Below are 15838 nucleotides of genomic sequence, written 5' to 3'. Positions count from 1 at the left end.
GCTGGGAGCCAGGGTTAAAAAATCTACTTCTCCTTTAAATGATGCTGACCACTCCCCTCTCAAATGTCTTCCTGGTAAGTTTAGTATGGAAAACCTCAGTGAGAATGTACACTTACTCCTGAGTCTGCCCAGCAAATAAACCATGGTAATAATTCACTTCATTTATAAAGCTTGTACTGCTAATGCCATGAGAGCGTTAGAATTCTGTTATCATTCCCATGACAAAATCTCCAGTCGGGTAGAGAAACACTGACAAGTTACGCAGTTGTCTAATAAATGAGTTAGTAGCCAATGTATAAACAACATTTTGATTGCCTCCACACTTGCTTCATTAGACCAACACCCTTCGTAAAACACCAGCTCATTCCCTGAGACAACGGATCGCACAGACTTTGGAATGTGTCTGTCAAATCACTTAGGGGTGAAGGTTGGTTAAAAATGCAGACACCAAGGCCTCCATCCAAGCTTAACTGGAGTGGGGTAAGGGGGGACAGAGAGCAGGAATTACAAGCACTGCAAATTAACTACTGTGCAAATTAAATGCTTTACAAGAACAAAAGTACGATTATTTTAAAGGTATCTATCCATCTCTATTTCCTCAACTCCAAACAAAAACACTGTCAAAATTTAAGAAGTCGTATAATACAAGACTTCATTGACTCTGGGGTCAAAATTTCTATGGCCCACTCACTGCAAAAACAGATCTCAATCACTGTGTGAGCATTAAAATGAGGTATTTTTATGACCCAGCCGGAAAAAAAAAAAAAAAAAAAAAGCAAATAGCTAAAACCACAGTTTGGCCACTTACAAAGAAAATGTCTGATTTAGAAATTCTCCAATGTTCAGTATTTATGTGTGTTTTGCATAAACAGAAAGAAAGTACATGAAACAAATTTCGCTTTTATCGCAACAGCATCACTGGTAGAATTCAGCTAAATCAAATGCCTTGCTGCCCTCTGTACTACGGAGCATTATTTACTTACCCTTACATACCCTGTGCTCATGTCATTGCAGTTTTACTGAGAACAGCTCCATTTTCATGGCTGTTTACACAATTAGACTTTTAATGTGATGAATGCTGGACTATAGCTGGGTCATGTGGCCAAGACAAAGATTTCCCTTGATAGCTCTTACTTGTCAATACAAATGAGAGTTGGAAAATGTTCTCTGAGGAGGGGGGCAGGAGCAGGAAGGGCCTTCTGCACATTTTCAGGAGGAAAAAGGCACCGAATCATGAAAGTTTATAAAGGAAATTAAATGATCAAAAGCTATTATTCCCATATTCTTACTGAGTAGGCATCAACTTATAAAGAGAAGGAAAGTTGTCAAGAACCTGGTACTTAGGACACGACCCGACAGGCTCAGCATGGACCTCTCATCATCAGCCACGCATGCCCGCTTCCTTTTATGAAAGATGGAGACTGAGGCTGAGGGCAGCCAGTCGATTTAGCAGAGTGACTGGACACAGAATGCATGGGAGTCCAACTTCCTAGCCACATGCCCAGGACTGCTGGATTTTGGTGGGAAGGTGTGTTTATCAGGCCGTATAACGTCGTCACTTTGTAAGAACAGCATATGGCAAGGGTTCTTTTAAAGGAACATTTTAAGGCAGCTTTCCATTTAATTATCTAATCATCTTATTTAAATATTTCCTCAAATATGCTAATATTTGAATCATCTACATCACTTTCATTTTGTACCCTTTGTATACTGTGGTTTTATGCCATTAAAAAAAATACCCTTTGTATACAAAGGGTACAAAATGGGGTATACAAAGAAGGGGTATACAAAGGAGCCATCACAGAATTATCAATTCTGAAAGCAGATGACAGATCAATCCTCTTCCCCGGCCTCACCCAGGCACCCCTCAAATGCAGACCTTTGTCCATACACAAAGACTTTGTCAGCCACAGGGCTTTACGTGGAGGCCAGCCTTTCAGGACACATGGAGGCTGCCTCTCAGGCTGGCCTCGGGATACTGGGTGGCATGTCTCCTATGTTCATCTGGGGAGTAGCTCCCACTCCCCAGAAGACCAAGAACAAAGGAGCTGGCAGGCTTCAGGGAGAAGCTGCCCTGTCCACCATGGATTAAAGACACCCATCAGTTGCCTCAGTCAACTAATTGGCCCAACAAAGGCCCAACCTGAATCATTGAAGAAAGTGGCCCTGATTGCATCGCTGGCTTCTGACTCAGTGTCAAGTGTCACCAACCCAAGTGTCACCAAGTGTCACTTGGTTGGTGTCACCAATCCAGCAGGGCAGCAACAGGGTTGTTCCACAGGAAACGCAAACCTGCCCACACTAGGGAACTGGAATGGGACGGGGCTCAATTTTTTATGAAAGTCGAGCCCTACCAGGAAGTTTCACCGACAAGGAGAGAGTACCGGGGAGACCTCTGTGTTTATGCTTTGAAATTTAAATCAATTTAAATATAAATTGCTCTCCTTTTTTGTCATTATGAGAATGAAGTAAAATGTGGGTTTCAGATCTCTGGTGTGCAAATGGTCATTAACTTTCATTTGACCTTGGGTGTAGAACTAATATTGAATTTGTGCACAGGGTACACTCATTATACTCATCTAGTTTCCTCACAGAAAATAACGCTCCCAGGAGCTGCAACGCTAGAAGCCGCTTTCAGGCACTCAAATAGAAAACTGGATTCTTCCTCTAAAGCCTCCCCCCCTGCCTTCCACCCACCTCTCTGCTCCAAACCTCAGGGAGGCTTGGCAACATATATAAAACACAAACACTAACAGGTAAAAATCTGAATGACATAAAATCATTGTCCTGGACCATGCAGGACAAGAGCCTGGTCTGTGAGCCCTCATGTTCCTGGAAACGGGTGCCATCAGTACTCAGTTCTCCTTCCCAGGGCCTGATTCCCTGAGACAGGGACAAGCACCCGTTTAGAGAGATAATTACCTTTGTCTACTGAGCCTTATAAGCATTACATACCGCCCCTGAAGTGGCCCACAGAACTTTGTTTTGAAAACCAAACCCCAGCATTCTGGAGCACACTCTGTTGTGGTTGTAAATTATTCACCTCCTTGGCAAAGCAGTTTCATTTACTATCTTAATGGACATGACCATGCTAAAGGATGAAAAAGAAAATCAGCTTGCTTGCTTTCCTCCATTCTAAACAATCCTCAGGGTTAAAGGAACCCAACTTCAATTCACTCACATCTCTTGCTGTTCAAGGAGAAATCAGGGCAAAGGGCTATTTTCTTTTATAGTATGCCATTGATGGTTATTTATCATTTAGACTTAATAGCTCTAATTACAAAAGACAGTGTCACGGGATTTTTTTTTTTAAAGGCAATTTTCTTTGTATCCCAGTGGGAGAGTTAGAAAAATTCACAAAGCATCTGCTGCGTGCATTTTCAATCATTTCTGAGTTTTACCAACGCTATTATTTTCTTGATTGCAAGAATTTTACATTTTCAAAGATCCTTTAACTTGACATTGCATTGATAATTATTATATTAAGACTTTTACTGCGGTTTTATGCCATTAAAAAAAAAATGAAAGACCTACTCTGTTAACCATTGAATTGATCTCTGATAAGAACACACACTACAGGAGATGGGATATGGACGCACAAAACCTGCCAGCAAGCGGGGACAGAACAGGCTCTGGAAATGTTAGAACAAGGAGTTACTATGGTGCCAGAGAAGGAGAGAGATTTTTACAAGCTTCAACAATCAGCCTGGTGTTAGGCAAAGCTCTCTCTTCTAGGGAAAAGAAATTCTACATCATCAATCAATCAGGAAGACCACAATGTTGTGTTGATTATTTAAGGGGGAAACACATGTGACTTCTTTCCTCTTGGCTGACAAATGCTAAAGAACACATTCAGTGGGGCTCCAAGACAATGAGTGTAGGTCTGGGCTGACCATGAATGAGAGTGATGGCGGCCGGTCCGCGGCCGGCGCAGCATCTGGGACGTGTCAAAAGAGAAGAAAAGGACAAAAAACATACCGTGTGGAAATATCAATTCTGGAAGGACAAGGTGCATCCTTAGGGGGCAGGCTAAGGAAGACTCGAGAAAATTTAAGTGTTTGAAAGTATCCCTAAAAATTAAGCATAATGTCTTCATTATTTAAAATCCAGCCAACAAACTTCTGCCATGAGAGTATTTTTTAGCTCCAACAGTCATTATTAGAGCCCTCAGAGACCAGATGAATAAACACCTGTAAAAGAAGATCATCATAGTTTTTACTTTTAGATTTTCAATATAAACTATCACAGAAAACTAGAAAGGTCGAAGGAGTCTGACACAGCAGTAACTGTACTAGCATGGGAACTGTCTTTGCTGTATTATTAACATCTTAACTGTATTATTAACATCTACTCTAAAATCTCATTCTATTGTGCCCTCTCCTATACATGAGCTATGGGTTTACAAAAGGGAAACAGGGTCAAGTCAAACAGTGTTCTCCATGAAAAGGAGAAATCTGTCAACTAAAAATAAAAAGTAAAAATTTAGAGATCATAAAAGTCGGAGCAATTCCATAGGTTTAATGCTTACTTTTTTTCTTCTAAAAGTATAAAAGGCAAAGCATTCTCTACTGCTAAAAGTAATCAATCTATTTCATTTCTCATGACAAAGCAACATGAATATCTTGTCTTTGTAATGCTTCTGCCCTGAAGGAGAAGATGTTTTTTCAATTGTGTCAGACCTCAAGTCTCACACCAGAGCTTCCTGTCAACACCTCATTTCCCCCAATCTTACATACACATTCTTAAGAAGGAGGCTTAACACTGCTGAAATTTCCTAGTAAGTGTTGCTGATGCCCAGTGATTATTACTAACAGAGGAGATCTTCAAAGCTGGCAACTGATGCAGACTATGGGGGTGACAGAAGCCCCTCAACCTGCCTGATGGGTCCACCTTGATGACCAGATCCGGCATTGTCTGCTTCAATATGTTACACGCACAGAGTTCACTGCACGGCAAATAGTAGCAACCAGGCTGTTGAAATCACACACCCATTCAAATGCCTAAATAAGCTGGACTATAGGATCTAAAAGATGAAAAAACAAACATGAGGATCTAGAAGGCTAGGACAGACAATTTACCTTCAATGAAAAGCACTGGCTTCCCTTCCATCTTTTTTGTTAAAGCCTATTAAAAATAATTTTTACCAAAAGCTCAAATTAAACACAATTGAGTGAAGCTATTTTATACTATTTTATATTTTATATACTTAACATCCCCAAGAAATAATAAAATATCTTGGTACATAAATACCACTTAAACCTCCATCCCTGGCTAATCGATCCTGGGAAGAGGGGAAAAAAATGCTGCTATCTGCTACTTGAAAAATGTATGAGCTTTTATCTGGTCTTTTTCCATTTCAGGAACCAAAGTGGAAAATGGGAACGTCTTTCCGCAAATCCCATCTTTAGTCCCATAATCCAGAAAATCACTAACAAGGGAGGGAAAGCATAGTGTAGCTGGAACACTTGGTTGAAACACTTGGTTTCAACCAAGCTGGCTGCAAGCTTGCTATATTCTGGCTGCAAGCTTGCTGGCCTAGGCCATCTCAGGCCCAACATTTCCTCTCAGTATTCTGTTCTGACATTGAGACACGATGCAAACAGCGCCACCTGTGGTGAGCATACACAGTGTCCGCTCACTGCTGGTCCCTCTTCAGCTAGTTTTCCTGGAGGGGCCACATCCATCCCAGCCTCCGTGCATGTGTCTTCTCTTGTATGCAGGCCCCCTGATGTCTCGAACCCCCACCAGGCTTCTCCTGCTCCCGAGGTGGGCACGTCATTCTTCCAAGAAGGTCCCCAGTGAGACATCTGTGGAGACTACCCAGATAGAGGTTTCTTCCCTTTCTGCTGCAATGGACTCCAGAGGTTCGCTGAGCCCATAAATTCACTTTGCAGTTTTCATTTTGTTTGTTTTAGCACTTGTCCCTAAAAGAATCCTGTCTAAAATATTCCCAATGGTGTGACTCCATTAAGGATAATGAAGGTAATTAATAAAAATATGTATTGCTATAATTAAATAATAGAGCTGAAAGGCATCTCTCAGGTTATCAGATTCTACATCAATCCCTTCGTGATGCAAAATCAAAATCACTCTGCTAAGGTCACAGTGACAATTAATGGCATAAACGGAGCCTAGAACCCCTTTCTTTCTTTTCCAAACTTTCATTTCCTGTATACTTAGTTTTAAAGCACTTACTTAACTAGCTATGGACTAAGCAGACAGAGTAAAAGATAACAACTGCCAAGGAGATTTACCAATATGGTATTTTTGGCTTTCCAGAAATAGAAGCCCACCACGGCACAAATTTCATATGATCTAAAGATAATGAGAGCTGAAAGTGCTTTGGCTGTAGATTCATGCAAAAGGGAAAAAACATATCTCCCTAGACTCTAATTAGCTAACATTAGCAGCAGAATAAGCAATCGAACAAAAAGAACGTGCAAGGATATCTCTGCTAATTTTTGTAAATCTGTTGAAGCCTTAAAATGCTATTCACAGTCACTAAGGTTAACATTTGGAGGAGAAGACTGTTTAAAGGCACATCCTAATGGCCTTTTAGAAAATTACAACAAAGTGGATTTTTTACTAAGCTAGAGCCTTGAATCATTTATATAATCTATCAATTGGCAGTTACTTTTATTTCTATTGTAGGGTGAGCTGAAATAAAAAACTTTTGCTTCATACTAATTCTTGTTTTAATAACCCTTGGCAATGAGACATAAATCTGGCATGACCACCTGAGCCCTAATTAACAGTTTTACTGTAAGACATAAGATATTAGGGTAATCAATTCCTTTTGCCAAGCCCCAGTCGTGCTATCATTTTCATACTTTTTATTAGATGTACACCAACCTCTTTTTCTTCTTCCTTGAAAAACCACCTTAGAATAGTTTTAGAAAGTCACATCAAGCATACACAGAAAGCACCATTCTGCAGCTGGAACTCTAATTAAGGCTATGCTGAATGTCTCTGCATTTTATCACCTCCTAACCACATAGTAATACGTTCCTCTTTTTCAAACAGCCAGTGGTTCATTAATGTTTTCCATTTATGAAACATTTGTTGTAATTTAAAAACAGTAGGGGTCACATTTATCTTTGCCATTATCCTCACATCTTATACTGTACCTGGAATACAGCAGGTACCAAATTAGAATCTGAGAAAGGCACAAAGGAATGCCAGACCTATGATAGCCTCTCTTGTATCTTGCCATTGTCATTTTTCATCTCCTCTCAACGTCAACTCAAACGATGAGAGTATGGAGTTAAACAGGTAAGTATCTCTAGTACTTTCCATATTTGGATTCTTTGAATATTTCAGTATACAACTTGTTGGACTTATTGGTTATTTCTGTCCTTACACTGCTTACCGAATTTGTTTGAGAGTGCAGGAGAGTAATGTCTTTGTTTCTCACTAAAATAATCCTTTTTAAAAATTAACATATAATGTATTATTTGTCCCAGGGGTATAGATCTGTGAATCATCAGATTTACACACTTCACAGATCTCACCACAGCACATACCCTCCCCAACGTCCATAACCCAACCACCCTCTCCATCTGTAAAATAATCTTGTTGACTCATGTTATTCTTTTTTTTCTAAAACTTTATTTATTTATTTGAGAGAGAGGGAGAGAGATTGATGGAATGAGTGGGAGGAAGGGCAGAGGTAGAAGCGACTCCCCTAGGATCAGGGAGCCTGATATAGGACTTAATCCCAGGACCCTAGGATCATGACCTTAGCTGAAGGCAGATGCCCAACCCACTGAGCCACCCAGGCACCCTCATGTTACTTTTCTAATCAAAAATATATTTAAAGCCAAGGACAAAATGAGAATGCCAACTATCATCACCTTAGTCAACCTTATATAGGAAGACTCTGTCTAATAAAATAGTATGAGATAAAAAGGATTTACTTAGATGGATGAGACAAACTAGCCATTACTGATAGATGATATATTTGCCCATATGGGAAATCCCAGATCATTTTAAAACAAGTTATTAGAATTCATTTGAGTTTTACATTTTTGCTAGACCCAAAATCTCATACAGTAGAAGTTACCAATTATAAAAGACAACAGATGTGGATATTAACAAACTGATTCTAAAGTTTATATGGAAGGAAAAGATCCAGAATAGCCAACACAAATTTTGGATAAGATCAAGTGTAAAGAAGGACAAAAGTTGGAGGACTGACACTATACGATGTCAACACTTACCAGAAAGCCACAATAATCAAGACAGTGGAGCATTACAGAAATAACAGACAAATGGATCAATGGAATGATGGAGAGCCTAGAAACAGACCCACAAAAATATGTCACTGATCTTTGACAAAGGAGCAAAGGAAACGTAATGGATAAAGAAGAGTCTTTTCATCAAATGATACTGCAACAACTAGATATCTACATGCAAAAAAAAACCCAAACCTAGACATAAACCTGACCTTTCACAAAAAATAACTCAAACTGGATATGCAAAATGATAAAATTCCTAGAATATGCGTAGGAGAAAAATTAGATGATCTTGAATATTGCATGACTTTTCTAGATATCTAGATCTTCTAGATATCAAAGACATGATTGCATTAAGGAAAAAAATCTTGACTTCATTAAAATTCAAAAATATCTGCTCTTCAAAAGACCATGTGAAGAGAATGAGAAGACAAGCCACAGACTGTGAGAAAATATTTGCAAAAAAGATATCCCAAAAAGGATTCTTCCCCAAAGAATATTAAAAAAAAAACTCTTGAAACTCAAAAATAAGAAAACAACTAATCCAAAGACCTTAACAGATACTTCACCAGAGATATAAAGTGGGCAAATAAACATATGGAAAGATGCTCCACATCTTATGTCATCAGGGAAAAACAAATTAAAACAACAGTGAGTTACCACTACACTACTATTAGCATGGCCCAAATCCAGAACACTCAGAACAACCAATGCTGGCAAAGATATGGAAAAATAGTAAGTCTCGTGCATTGCTGGTGGGGATGCAAAATGGTATAACCACTTTGGCAGGCAATTTTGTGGTTTCCTATAAAATGAACAATACTCCTACCATACGATCCAGTAATTGTGCTCCTTAATATTTACACAAAGCAGATGAAAACTGACATCTACACAGAAACCTACACAGTGTTATAGCAGATTTATTCCATAACTGCCCAAACTAGGGAGCAATCAAGATGTCCTTCAGCAGATGAATGGATAAATAAACTGTAGAACATGTAGACAATGGAATGTTACTGACTGTTAAAAAGAAATGAGATTTCAAGTCATGACAAATCATGAAGGAAACTTAAATGCATAATATTTTAAGCAAAAGGAGCCAATCTGAAAAGGCTACATACTGTATGAATCCAACTCCATGACTTTCTGGCAAGGCAAGACTATGAAAACATCAAAAAGATGAATGGTTGCCACGGATTGGGAGAAAGAAAGAAACAGATGAAGCACAGAGGATTCTTAGGGCAGGGAAACTATTTTATATGATACCATAATGGTAGACACATATCCTTATACATTTGTTCAAACCTATAAAATGTACAATACAGAGTGAACCCTAACGTAAACTATAGATTTGGGGCAATAATGATGTGTCAGTGTAGGTTCACTGATTGTAACAATTGTGCCACTCTGAGGTGCTGATAGTAGGAAAGGCTGTGCACAGCTACAGCTAGGTGCAAAGAGTATATGGGAACTTTTGTACTCTCTGTTCACTTTTTCTGCAAATCCAAAACTTCCCTAAAAAAGTACATCTATTAAAACAAAAAGTATCATGAAAGATGAAGACTTGAGAAACCATCACAGAAGAGAACTAAAAAAGAGAGAGAGAGAACAGAAAAATAGTTCATTTACAATAGTTACCAAAATCACAAGGTAACTAAAAATACAAACAAAATGTACAAGGCCTTACAGATAAATTTTCACAGCAGTACTAAAAATTTGAAAAAATAAGATATCCTCAGTTCATGGATGGAAACACTTACTTCACAAATGTCAAATTTATCTAGAGATCTATAAATGCAATATACTTTTAAAAATTCTGAAGGAGATTTCACAGAACCTAACCAAAAAAATACTATGAAGAGAAGAAGAAAGGTAAAAAGAGATTTGCCTATTCCTACCCCAGAAAAAGTCTTATTATTATAAAGTTCTGGTAGGTAATTGAAATAATATATATGAATTCCATGTATGATAGAGTTAGCATCATGTCCAATAAATGTTCCTGGGGTAACTGGCTTAGCATAAAGAAAACATAAAATTTGATTTCTACCTGACAGCATATATAAAAACAAACTGCAGATGATTTAAAGTCCTAAACATGAAGAACAAAACTTTAACAGTGTCTACACCTAGCTATCAACCTAGATATTCCAATTTTAACATTTATATACTTTTATAGATAATAATGAGAAAATAATTGGAAAAGAGCAAAAATAACACAAGCACAAGAATATATATTTAGGTCCTTCTATTATTATTTAAAATAGGAAAAAAATTAAAAACCTAAATGTACAGCCAAGAATTAGTTAAATAAAGTGTACATATATTTAGCTAACAAAACTACTGATGATGCAGATCTATACTACTGACATGAAAATAAATCCTAGAAGGATTATATATAGCTACAGTAATCAAGACGGGTGCATACCAACAGAATCTGTTCAATCAACAACAACACAGAACCTCAAAATATACCCACACAAATATGCCCAACTTATTTTTGACAAAGGCATAAAAGCAATTCAATGAAAGAAAGATGGTCTCTTCAACAGAGGAGCTGGGGCAACTGGACATTCATAAGCCTAAACACCCAAACAACAAACACAGAAAAATAAACCCTTCACCTAAGTCTTACATTTTACGTACCTGTGCCCAGATGCTCTTGTTTGGCTCTCCACATGGCTCATCCCTTCACTGATTTCAGGGTTTTGTTCAAATGTCCCCTTCCATCCCACTTCTCCAGCCTATCTATATTTATTTGCTCTGTTTTTCTCTAGCAACGACACACTGCAAGTTTATTATTTCCCTTTTTTCTGAAACTTAAAAAAAAAAAATCCTACCATTCCAACTCAAACAGACCATAGGTTTTGTTTCCTTATGATTATGGGAACAAAGAGCAGCTCTAGCAGAATTGATCTCTTGGCCCTCTCTCCCAAAACCTCTATACTGATGTCCTTTCTCCATCAGGCTTCCACCTACGCAAGCAACCACGATCTAACGCTGGCACTTATGAGCCCTATCCAGGCTGCCCCCTCCTCATTACCCCGGGGGTCAAGATGGCTGTTCTTCGCATCCTCTCTCCGCCTTTATGGCATGCAGGCTCTGTGTCCTCTCCATCAACCAAAGCAACAAGCAGAAGAGATTACGTGGGGAAAGCTCATTCACACTAAGGTGTATTGGATTCAAAAAGTAACTGAGGGAAAAGCAAACTCTTAGCGTTTCTAAGTAGAAAAAGAAAAATGTAAAATGCATGGTTTGTGTTTTTGAGGCATTTTGTTCCATTTATTTCTTCGATTTTTGTCATAGTCTTTCTGCTCGAAAAGTCTTACTCCAGTTTGCCGTGATCCAAGTAGCATTTCCCCTCAGTTTGTCATTCTATTCAGCAATGACCTCCTCCCTCTGAACAGCAAACAATGCCCCCTTCTCCCACTCTTCCTAAGTGTTTTTCTACCTCACTAAGTCTCCATCTCATATTGAATTTCACCAGAGTATGGCTTTCTCTCCTTCAAAATGTATCTGAAAGCTCCCTTTTCCTTTCCACAGATCACTTCCAGATTGTGTCCTACAGGTATCAGGGATCAGATCCACGCAATTAGTCCTACATAAAAGCTTGCTTTTAAAGTCATTACATAATTATTTTTAGAAGAAACTGCTTTGAGGTGAGAAATATACTCTTAAACAAAGACCAACTTCATGTTATTTTCCTCTGTCATTACGATAGGTAAATGCAATGTGATTTGCTTCTTGGGTTGTGTACAGAGACTTTCTTCATGGTTGCAACAGATTACAGACATATTTTTTTTTATTTTTAATTTCAGTTTTCCTTAAAATATGAAAGCAAAGCAGTGAAATTTTAAAGAACTACATAGAGTATTCTGTGCTATTTCAATGGCAGAATAGATCATTTTAAAAAGAAACAGTGATATTTTTCTGCATTCTGCACCTAAACTTCCTGAGATACACCCAGTTCCAGGAAAGACTACTCACCAGACTTCCTTGCTTTCAAAGCAATAACAGCTGCTAGTTCTCTCTGTACCTGGTAAGATATTAGGGGGAAAAGATCAAATTAGAATAAGAAAAATGTAGTTATCAAAAGCAGTACTTTGTGTTTAGGTATGAACCGAAATTAGGAGTTATGGCAATAGAAATTATATTTGCTGTCCCATTTTGGGGTTTTGTTTGTTTTTAGTATCAGGGAAAACCCTCTGCATAGAAATTTTAGGCCAAAAATCTGGAAGAATCATATTGACTTACTTTCACAAGAAATTAGGCAGTTGCCAGAATGTATACATTGTAAAACACTGGTATTTTGGGGAAAAGCCTCAAAACAGTAATTATAAAATACTTAGAAATGACACAAATAATCAATTACTAAAACATGCATGACACCTTGGTAAAGATATTAAACACTCTTTAACCCTTCAAAGATTCTAGCTTACACAGAAATTCTAGAAAAATTAAATAGGTGGTTCTGGTGTACTTGGATCTCTACTCAAACACAATCAATGCTCATTTGAAGTCTGGCAGGTTTACAGCAGCCATTTTGGAAAACATGAAAAACAGAAAAGCAAGCACCACCCTGTCCCAGAGGAGGTGAAATGGGAACAGACAAGACGACCTTTAAAACCCCTCAACCCCACTTGTTTGTCCACATTTCTGCTTGCTCCCAGTCTCTCTCTCTCCGCACACACTCACTCCCCCTCAACTTTGAAGGCTTAAATCCTTTCCTAAAAGCATTCCCAAAGAGGAACATAAAAAAAGAGACAAAAATGATAACCATAGTCACTTTCAAAGACAAGATTTAAAAAAAAAGATACCATGAAGATAATCTTTGGGAAATCTATGTTTAGCAGCAATAAAAACTCCACAATGCACAAGCTCATTCCTCTCTAGGACGGTCTTTTAAGCTCAGAAGTGTGCATATGTTCAGGTGTTTCGAGGTGCTGGTGAGTCCGGAAGCACCCTGCAGCTTATTATACTAATGACATTTTAAAGGGAGAACACACAAGTTCAAGGTTACATAAGACTTGCTATTGAAGTTAATCTAATTTATATTCATTTACTTGAAGGCAAAAGTAGATCTATATGCTACCCTCTGGGACCCTGCTGTGGACTGCTCTCTCAGCGGCCAGGATCATGGCCCCTGAGGAAGGCAGCTCTCCTCTCTCCCCACCACCACTGCCTTACTGCTGTGTTTTCCCCTCCTGGCTACTATGCTTCCCACGCAGAAGGGCTTACTCTTCATTTAGCCCATTCTTTGATACCTCTGGAGGCTCCCTCTCTGGGAAATTATGCAGTAATGAGAAGTCCATCAGTCCCTCTCCAAGTTCTGAAAATGCTCGCAGTAGGATAATCTGCAGTTGAACAACTTAGGGAGAAAAAGAGGGCGATGGGAAAGAGAAGGCATACATGACCAGAGAAAAACCTTTACAAATACTTGTACGGGTAGTCAAATAAAAACAGCCACACACTAAAAACATCACTTACTGCATACTTGACATATTTGTAACAGTTCTATCACCTTCTCTATTCAGGATTTTCTTCCCTCGCCGTGTCACAAATACTTGCGGCAAAGAGGCAGACCATAAACATCCACTAGGGTCTGGTCAACGGCTTTCTGATTTTATGACCTCACAGGGAAGATCCCAGTGGGGCTCACGGCCAAGAAGAAAGCACAGACGGGGAAAAGTAGCCAGAGGCAGATCCCTTCCTTTGCTTACAGAAGATCAAAAACAGTCTTCCTCAGCCTCCTCTCAGTTTCCCCAAATTCTCTTCAGCAGATCTTCAGTTTTTCTTCTTCTAATCAGAAATGTCTCAAAAGACAAAGAGCTCAGAAAAGGAAGGTATTAGATTCCCAGCTTTGTATAACACCTCATCCTTTCAAAGATGAGGTAGGGCAAGAAAGGGAGAAAGGGAATGCGTGAGGAAAGGACACAACATTTCCGCCGAGCCGGAAGGAGGGGACAGAGGGCAATGAGAGAGATGAGAACTTCACAGGTGAATGTAGAAAGAACCTAAGTTAAAAAAAAAAAAAAAAAAAAAAAAAGTTTTAAAGTAAATGAGAATACCCTACAGAACCACACAAAATCCCCCAAGTGTCTGTAGTCAGGGAGGATTTAAAAGTGTGTTATGCGGAGTGGGGTATGCAACAGCTTCCATGTTTTTGCCCCAGAATGCTTTTGACAAACACCCTTCGGGTAGGTATAAAACACAAAGGACAAAGCACTGATCAAGCAAAAACACAAACTAGCTAAGATCTTATTATATGTTCCTACAGCATCTCCACAGAACCTTTTTTCTTTTTTGAGAGCACACTGCCAAGTATTTACTAGTTTTCAAATGAATGACTAAGTGCTGTCTTCTAGAGGAGGCTCCACCGAGGCAGGGATCTGTCTGTCTTTTCCTGGTATTATCCAGAGCAGTCATCAACAGTCACTCACTAGCCCACAGGAGGTGGATGCCTATGCAACTTCTGGAAAATCATGGAAAGGATCTAGGGGGAGAGAAAAACAACAAGGAGAAGGCATTCTCCACTAAGAAGCTACTCCCAGGAGGTCTCTTCAGAACGGAATATCAGAAGGACGCAGGGCCTCCTCTGCCAATAATTATTACATTTATACTGAAAACTGAAACTTTGGGCATCTGCAGAAACAGAAACTAGAATTTTCTAGGAAGGGACTGGCTGGCACTGAACACAAAGTCCCGGTCCCAGCACCAGACAGCCGGGATCCTGGCTCCCATTCTGACAACTTCCTGAGCCGCCCCGAGCAAAAGCAGCCCAGCTGTGAGATGCTCCGAATTCCTGACAGTCAGGAACTATTTGAGATAATAAATGTGTAGTTCCAAACCACCAAAGTCTGAGACAGTTTGTTCTCCCGAGGAGTCTTTTATCAGAAAATGACTATTTTTCTATTTGATCTACTCGTGTTGATGGTTAACCTTCGTTTTTCTCTGTGGCTGAAATGAACCCTCTTCTAAGATTGGGCTCAAGACATGGATGTGGCCAGAGCCAAGAGCCATGTGCCGCTACTGGCCATTTTTTCTAATTAATGTAGGTGCTAATCCACTGCCTCAGTGAGTAGAAGGAGGGTACACTATTACCTTGACCTTCCCCATGACAGCCCTTCCCCACCATGATCTGCACCCCCTGGGGCTAGATGTAGTTCAGAATTCCAACTTTTATCCATTTCAGAGAGGGACTCTATCAATGTCACATCCTCAGGGAGGTCTGGGGCAACAACTCATCATCAGAAATCAGACACATGAATAAATTTCTGCAGTGAAATGTGTAATTATTCATACCAAATGAGACAATGGAAGACTAGAAAAGGGCCTTGGGACTTTCCACTATATATGTTCAGAGTAGGTTAGGTTTTGTCACTGAGTAAGTACTGAGAAACTTGTTTTCCAGAGCTCTTGCGCTTCAAAAGTGAATAAGAGATGGTAAACCTCTACAAACTGTTCACTAAAATCTCTGCTCCTCATTTTTTCCCCTCATGCTTCTTGTTATCAAATAGCTATGGAGTCACTGCTTTATTAAGAAATGCTTTCTTTAACTAGCTTGGATTTTCATCAAGCTATTTTGGTAGTTCCCAAGTCTGACTGTA

The 15838-nt window shown here is 39.2% G+C and overlaps 1 protein-coding gene across 2 annotated transcripts in view; it reads right to left on the bottom strand.

Annotated features, from left to right (window-relative positions):
• The window catches only part of RAPGEF5 (Rap guanine nucleotide exchange factor 5), a 220618-nt gene that overhangs the window by 129595 nt on the left and 75185 nt on the right, over positions 1 to 15838 (bottom strand). For both annotated transcript variants that reach the window (XM_059396730.1, XM_059396731.1), the window contains exon 7: positions 12219 to 12267. In XM_059396730.1, the coding sequence (XP_059252713.1) occupies positions 12219 to 12267 (49 nt within the window). The remainder of the gene's footprint in view (positions 1 to 12218; positions 12268 to 15838) is intronic.

This window comes from Mustela nigripes, chromosome 4, assembly GCF_022355385.1.
Source record: "Mustela nigripes isolate SB6536 chromosome 4, MUSNIG.SB6536, whole genome shotgun sequence".
In the NCBI taxonomy this organism is placed as follows: domain Eukaryota; kingdom Metazoa; phylum Chordata; class Mammalia; order Carnivora; family Mustelidae; genus Mustela; species Mustela nigripes.
The sequence above is the reverse complement of the archived record's forward strand: the minus strand, read 5'-3'. Positions and strand labels throughout refer to the sequence as shown.